At 37.5% G+C, this 8,268-nt stretch overlaps 1 protein-coding gene across 1 annotated transcript; it reads right to left on the bottom strand.

Annotated features, from left to right (window-relative positions):
- Window positions 1-304: 304 nt before the first annotated feature.
- LOC110104698 (protein FAR1-RELATED SEQUENCE 5-like) lies at window positions 305-7,943 on the bottom strand. Its single transcript, XM_020833922.1, has 2 exons — window positions 7,914-7,943; window positions 305-847 (listed from the first exon to the last, which is right to left on the bottom strand). The coding sequence occupies exons 1-2, from the start codon at window positions 7,941-7,943 to the stop codon at window positions 305-307; spliced, it is 573 nt and encodes a 190-aa protein (XP_020689581.1).
- Window positions 7,944-8,268: the final 325 nt, after the last annotated feature.

Raw genomic sequence — 8,268 nt, 5'->3', positions numbered from 1 at the left:
TAATGGGATGTTTGTTATCCATGATTCTTATAAATGTTTGAAAAAGCCAGGTAAAAGAAGCTATAGTCTCATCAGATAAAAAAGCAACTCCTAAAAGAACATTTTGCCAGTGATTGTTCACTCCGACAATTGGGGCACAACATAGGTTATATTTATTTAAACGATAACTAGTATCAAATATAATCACATCCCCAAAACAGTCATAATCGATTCTACCCAGACCATCAACCCAAAAGAAATTCAACAAACATCCATCTTCATCTGTTTCAACATCCCATGCAAACATGTGGTCATCAAACGCCCGTTATTTAAACAACTTGATCAGTGAATTAGTGTCTCCACTCTCAAACTTCGCTCTTCTTTCTTTTTGGATATGGTTGTATGCATCCCGCTTCGTGAATCCAAGATTTGCCACACCTCCAACTTCATCAGATAGGTACATAAATGCATCAACAGTTCTTATACCGGCTTCTGTCATAGATTTCAAAACAGCTGCATTATCAACACTAATTGACCTTGCCGACCGGAGCAAATATTGATCATCCGGCCTAGCCAGTTCGTGATTGTGACTCTCTACAGATTTATACACTGACCAAAGCCCATCTTTACTCACCGAAAATCTAATCATGGCTGGACATCCTGTTCTTGTACTTGATCTTCGATATTTTAACTTAGTACCACTTTCATTCTCCTTCTTGAAACCGGCTTTAGAACACACAAAATCCTTTGATTTGATTAACCTTGTATTTGGCCAGAAATGGTGATGTTCTTTCCGAACACTAAATCCAGTTGAATGGGCGTACTGGCAATATTTTTCATATGCTTCTTTCTCGCAATTGTAAACACCCTAATAAATATTCAAACATTAGCTTATATTTATATCTAAATATCAATCCATAAATTTAAAACGATTTTATACAGAGGTACCAAGCAGTTTTTGCAGTTAAACTGGTATTGCTCGGTAATGCTCGGTATTGCTCAGTATTGCTCGGTATTGCTCGGTATTGCTCCGTACAACTGTGTGCCGATATTTTACCTATCCATTATAATCAGTACCGAACATATACTGATCTAAAATATAGAATACCGACTTAATAAAAAAAATCTTCATACTGTAAATTATGTCACACACCCATCTTTGAAATTCTCCGGTTAAATCTTCATACTACTACAACCAACATTTGAAACAGTAAAAAATAGAAAAAAACAAACAGTATACATCAAATACTTACTAATATTACATCAGAAAAAGCTTCATCATAGCTTAAAGTTTGAGTTTCCTCGCAGAAAAATAAGTCTTCGAAACTGGAACCTTCAGTCGATCCTTCCATCTCCTAAAATACTGAACGATTTCTTTACGTCAAGTATATGAAAATTTTGGGAACATTATACAGTGTAGAACATCTTAGGTTAAATACAGAGAAGGTTTTAATACGAGAGGTAAAAGCCGCGTATTTTTTCATTTTCCCGCCCTTCTCATATGGGCTAGCGTCGGGTCAAAATGGGTAAAGTTGGCTGCCAGGTGTCGCGTTATCAAGCCATACCGAACGTAGAGATGCGTCAGGTGGGAGGAGGCAATAAAAATTCTCATTTTAGAGGGGTGGTGTTCGTAGAGCTGTTACAGGTTTTTGGGGAAGAATTCCCTTGGGGAACTATTTTAATACAATGTTATAGACTCCTCATCTAGTTAAGGGGTTGTCTAGAAATTACAAATGTAAGCATGTCCTGTTGGATATTATTGATCGACGTTTTGATTTAGTGCTAAGGGGGGTGTTACTGTTGTTGATCATAAGCAAGGTGATACCCTTTCAGATGGCAAATCTGAAGTTCATGAAGCTCAAATAGAAGTAGCTATGGGCTACCTTCATTGGTTTCTTTCAAAGGGTTTGTATTCCTTCATACGGTTATTGATTGGAAGGGAGCTTCGACGACGGTATGTTCAACTTCTTCTTATGTGGTTGAGAATCATAGTAATGAAATTATATCATGGGGGGAAAAGGCATTTAATGTTAGAATCAATGAGGACGGTGTGTTACAATCTTCATGTGTTGGTAATCATTTCAATAAATACCTAAGTGCTGCTAACTTAAAGGAAGGCAGTATTGATGACAGCAATATAAGTTATGTATTCTCTAGTTCTCCTCATAAGGTGTAGGTTATCACTAAAGTGCATACGTGGGAAAAATGTAAAAAGCTGTTCATAAGGGGGAGCGGGCTACCCTGTGCCAGTGGAAAGATTATGACGTGTGGTGTTCGGACCGTTCAGTGGTGAATTTAGATGTGCCACGTCACCTGGATGCACTAGATCCCGGGTGACATGACGGGTCTGGATTCGCCTCCGGATAAATTCGGACGGGGCACGTAATAATTTTCCGTGCCAGGGAGCAGGTAATATGGCAAGGATGTGGTAGTGCAAGTGGGCAAGGGCTCAACATAGCCTGAGAATTTGAAGTTGGATGATTTTCAAATGCAAAGCAAGTAGCGATTTTCTCTGTCATTTTATATTTATTTATTTCAACTTAAAATAAAACCAAAAATATAAGAAAATGAAACAAAATAATGGCCTTAATGTTCCTTAAGAAACAACCATAAAATTTCTATCTTTCTCTTGATCACAGCTAGCTTGTCTCTGTGCATGGATTGTTGATTTGACATTTCTTTGCTTTAATATACATTGTAAAGGCCAATTAAAATTCAGATCTGAGAGGTACAACGGTAGCTTGCCAAATTTAGTTTACCATCCTTACTCTTGGACCAAGGTGAGCTATCAATCTGTAACAATTTACATAGATACATGACGATATTTATATAATTTTATTTCAGTGACTTATTTATTTCATAAATGTGTGGTTCTTCCTTTCTATTTTTTTATTTCTAGATTTCCAACATAATCTTCCTGGACTCCCCAGTCGGAACTGGATTCTCTTTTTCCGATCATCCAGAAGGTTAAGAAGCTGGCGATAAATCTTTGTCAAAACATGCAGTAATATTTCTCAGAAAGGTTGGCAAAGAAATTGAACTGCATACAGTTTTTAGTTTATAAACTATTTTTTTCTTGATTGAACTCTCAGTTTTTAAATTTTATGTGGCTTATAGACCACCCGCAATTCCTTTGCAGGAAAGGTTGTGCCACTAGTGGTTCATAATATTTTAAATGGTAAAAAAAAGTGATGCTTATTTTTCAATATTAGTTATTTTTTTAATCTTTCTTTAGCAATAAAATTGTTAATTCCTAACCCATTTTGAACTGCAGGAAAATGACTTGGATGAGCAGCCAAAATTTAATATCCAGGTCACCCTTGCTTTTTTGGGGAAATTAGGTGCAGAGGCCTGTATTCATTAACTATAAATACAAATTACATTGAGTACATAACTCACCTTGGTTTATTGGTTGGGAGCTTAGGCTACCAACTAAGAGGTCTTTGATTCGAGTCTTGTGTATGTGATGTGTATAGGAGTCTGCCATAATTAGCCCAAATGTCCCAAAAAAAAACAATATCCAATCAAACAGCTAGGGAATAAAAAAAACACAATGATATACATTCAAAATAGGAAAAATAGTTATTCAAAAAAAGAAAAAAAAATTCAATAAAAACAAACCGAACTCAAAATGACAAAAATTGTGACATCCAAGGCATCTATAGTGAAAGGATTCATCGACAATTTTGATCAACCTCACTTCCGGCTCCCTTGCCCTGACCTGAAAATATTAATCACATATAATAAGCTTCAAAAAGCTCAGCAGGTCACCAAAAACCTACAACTGAAATCAAAGCACGGTACTGAAACAATATGCATGCCAATCAGTCAAATCAATAACAGTCACTTGCACATGATCATTGAATCTATGCAGATACGAAAATCAGTAATCAATGCATAATCAATAAAATTCAGAGTCATCGGTAGGAAAATCGATAAATAGTAGAAAATCCATAATGCTCAATAAATCAATACATACGTCAATTCCATCATATATATGAAAGCATCAGTCAAATCCATAGAGAAAAAGCATCGTAAGAACAGTTAAAATAGAATTAATGCAATAAATACGTATTCTATATCACGTGCTCGGTGTATCACATGTAGCAGATCAATATTCGGTGTATCAATGAATCAATGGTATTAACAAATCTATAGTATCGATGAATCAATAATTTCAGTGTCCGTAGTATCAATGAATAAATGCAATATTAATATCCATATCAGTGACATGTACAGTATGCAGTATCAATGAAATCGTACAGTAACTATAAACCCGTAAATCTGTCGGTAAATCCATTCAATATCAATAAATCTTCAACAAATTCGTTGATATAAATAAATGCGTACGATAATCAATAAATCAATAAGTAACAATAGATCAATTCAATATCAGTAAATCCATAAGGTAATCATAAGAACAATACTTTAAACATACAATTCAACACAATAGTCTTACTCGACAAGTACAATCACTGGCTATTAAGGCATTTTTCAAGGTTAATATCGATGTTAGTAATCCGTTGGATCAATAATAGAGTCGTCACTCTTCGCCCGTCGGCATAATCTCCTTATGACTCCCAATCGTTATATCACGTGATCAATAGAGGATAACACCAAACCCTTTTTAAAGAAAAGCCCATCGGCCAACCATCCTGTATAGGTCAATCAATCTCCAACCAATGGTTCAACCAGTCTTTATTTTCCTTTCAGTAATATAACAGTAATTTCAATCATATATCCACATACGTATACATCTCATTAATACATTGAAAGTTCGTTAGGGATGTTAAGCCCTTTATGAATGGCCAAGGCTAAATAAAGAGTAGGCGAATTGGTAAAAAGAAACTTTAAGCAAAGTACAAACCAAAATCACCACAAATAAAATAAATGCAAAAATTAAATGCGGAAGCAATAATAAAGAAAGAACGCACCGGATTTATAGTGGTTCGGTCAAACCTTGACCTACGTCCACTCCTTGGAGGTACCTCCAAGATTGCACTAAAACAAGTGTCTCTCCTTTAGCCCCAAGCTAGGCGGAGAAGCCTTAACAAAATCACTTCCACCTTCCCCGGTGCGCAGAGTCACCGGGTCCTTTGACACCAAAGAGAGATCTTCTTCTTTGGTGAACTTCTCTCGAGACAAGCCTTGAATCCGACAGTATTAAGAAGCAAGCCTGCCGGAGCAATCGTGTGGAATCCCCCTCCACACTCCCTTGAGTCCCTCCTCCACCAAGATCTTCTCCCTCTCAAATTCCACCCTTTCCTCTCTCCCTTTCAAGCTCTCTCTTCAAGTTTCCCCCATATGAACGAAGCTACAATGGCTGCCAAAGACACTTACAAAGTGCCTTGTCATAGCTTAAATAAAAGAGCTAAAAACGAGCTCATTAATGCAAGTTGCCGACTTTATCGTCCAGGACGATAGACATATCGTCCTGGCCTGTTAGTTCAAATATGAGGAAAATCGTCCTGAATATCGCCCTGAAATGAAGCTAGCCGATGTCTAATCGTCCCGGAAGATCATGCGATCGGCCAAGATGAAATCATCATTAATTGCTTTCCAAAATTGCCAGAGAAATTTTGAAAAAATTGTCCTGGATCGTTCTGGCCGATATTTTATAGTCCAAGCCAATCCACCAGGCTGATATCCAAAAGTAAGAATTTCCTAAATAAATCTGGCGGCAGATTCTTTCTGAATTGAGCCTATCGTCCTGGCCGATACAAAATCGTCCAGGACGATGTGTTTTGCATAATGACTGCTGCTTTAATGAGGATGCCCTAATTAGGGTTTCTGCTTTTGAACAGATTGTCTAGGCCTATATAAATATCTTCCCGGACGATGTTACCAAAAATAGTAAACTCTAGGGAACAGTCAGAAAATCTTTCAAGTTACAAAACATCATGAGCAACACCAAATACAATAGACTCAAGAAAGGAAAAAAAATGTACAAACAGACTCAGACCTAGTCTACCCAATCTTGAGCTGATTCCAAATTGCAGTCTGATAGTGTGAACCTGAAATGTCAGTACATAAGGCAGTCGTAGAGAAATAAAAAAGTTTGCTATCATCAAAATCATAAACTATTGATCCACAACATACATTACAATCAACAAACACGATTTAACTCAATTGATGAAAATCCTTAAAATATCGTACAGTCGACAGAAATCCCAAACAGAGACAAAATATGCAGTTTCAGAAAATTACCAAATTACCAAAAATCGGATAGAACAACGTTTCAAAGTTTTACTTGTACTGAAGCAATATTTTTCATCATCCAGATAATTTCTTATTCGATAAAAACACATCAGAATTCAAAATATCAGGTGAAAACTTTTCCAGAAAATACTCAAATCGAGCAAAATCGTCATTTCTATAACATACCAAAAGTTACGCGGTAAAAGTTTCATCAATACAAAGATTTGCAAGAATTTTGGTAACGGAAACACAAAACTGAGCAGAAAATACAAAACACGAAATCTTCGAAATCAAAAATAGGACTCATATTCCTTACAGCGAGACAAACAATTCTTCCAACTGCGGCATCGTACGAGCCTTTTTCCTTCCTTTTCCTTCTATTTCTCTCTCCAACTTTCTCTTTCTTCAAAATATCTCAAAATCAGATATTTATCAAGCAGGATCGTACGGGACAATTTGCTCTATGGATACATTTCGTCCCAACGAATTCAGGTTCGTACACGCAGTTCGTACGTACTAACCATACAGATTTTCATAATTTTCTTCAGTTCGTCCTGTACTAAAGCCAGTTTGTACGGACTAACAACATTCAAAAATATTGAAAATCTGAGGGGTTTTATAAAAATACACCCAAAATCATGGATAGTCAAAATATCAAAGTGCATGTTGATTGCTAGAGCGACCATCCAAGACAAGATAAATTGCCTCATTTCTAGCACACGACCATCCAAGGTTCGCAATATTGTATGATCCTAAACATTCATCATCTTCCGGTGATGCAAACAAAAAATTCTCAAAATAGCCAATCGAATGAAAACTAGCATAGTGGGAAACCATATTGACCTCCATAGAGGGCAAAAATAAAAAAAAGGTGATAAAAAATTACCTCAAATCATTACCTGTCGAAATAGCTACATAGCCGACGACACATCCCCATTCCTTGCTCAAATCCCGCTCAAATCCTCAGCCATTCGACCCATTACCTGCAAGCAGCACTTAACTGCCCTATCTCGTAGCTCCTAAAAAGAATTTTGCTCAAATCGTGTAGCCTCTACTCCATCTCAGGCTCCCATTCACACTATAAATGGACGAGCAAAAGAAGTATTCATTTCTTTTGCACAAGAAGCCCTGTCACCCTTACACACAATCACACCTCTTTTTCCTTCGAGCCACCATCTGCTATTCTTTTCACTTCCAACAAAGCCTCCACTCATACTCGCCAGCTACACCTCTCATCCATCTCCCATACGCCTCTATCGATCCACTCAAACATCCGTCCCCAACAGTCCTCCTAGCCACTCACAGGAAAAATCAACCAACGGTCAAAACCCTAGCCCCGTCCAACCTCAACGAACCTCTTACCAATCTTCGGTCAAACTCCACAACCTAGCTGCAATCTGACGTCCACCTTACCTGTATTCGATCCAATCAGCAAGCCTTGCATCCTCCCGTCCTTCACCCTACATCACATCCAAGCCTAACCCACTCTCTGATCTCACCTTTATCCAACTTCAAGCCAACTGTCTCCTAGCTCCAATCACCCATCGAAGGCTGCCCCTTCCACCTATTCTACATGCACTGTACCTAATCCCTTGTCTCTTCGGCTCTGTACCTAATCCCTTGTCTCTAATTGATCCCAACCGATCAAGCATGCCTCCTCCTTTAACATGCCTCAGCCTAATCATGCACCATGTCTGACAATTTTAATTGAGTCTTCCAATTGCAACTCCACCTACCAGAAGCTTCCTCATATCAACTGAGCCCATCGACGTCTAGATCACCCCCTCCATTGTGTCGATTCCTCTTCAATCCATTAAACTCCTCCATCATCAGACTGATCATAACCTAGTCACCATTATAGATATGCGATCGATTGCTCTTCTTCACGACCATCCCTGTTCTAAAAAAAAAAAGAAAGAAACATAAAAAGAAGAAAATTTAACAAAAAAGAAGAAAAAGATTTTTAAAAAAATTAGTTCATTTTTGCAATCATCATCACCAGTTCTCAATCAGGTATAATTCATAAACTCAAAATCCAGCATTTGCGGTGAGGCGGAGGACACCATATTCGAGCTCTCAAAGCACAATAGG

Source organism: Dendrobium catenatum, unplaced genomic scaffold, assembly GCF_001605985.2.
Source record: "Dendrobium catenatum unplaced genomic scaffold, ASM160598v2 fragScaff_scaffold_665, whole genome shotgun sequence".
NCBI lineage: Eukaryota > Viridiplantae > Streptophyta > Magnoliopsida > Asparagales > Orchidaceae > Dendrobium > Dendrobium catenatum.
The sequence above is the reverse complement of the archived record's forward strand: the minus strand, read 5'-3'. Positions and strand labels throughout refer to the sequence as shown.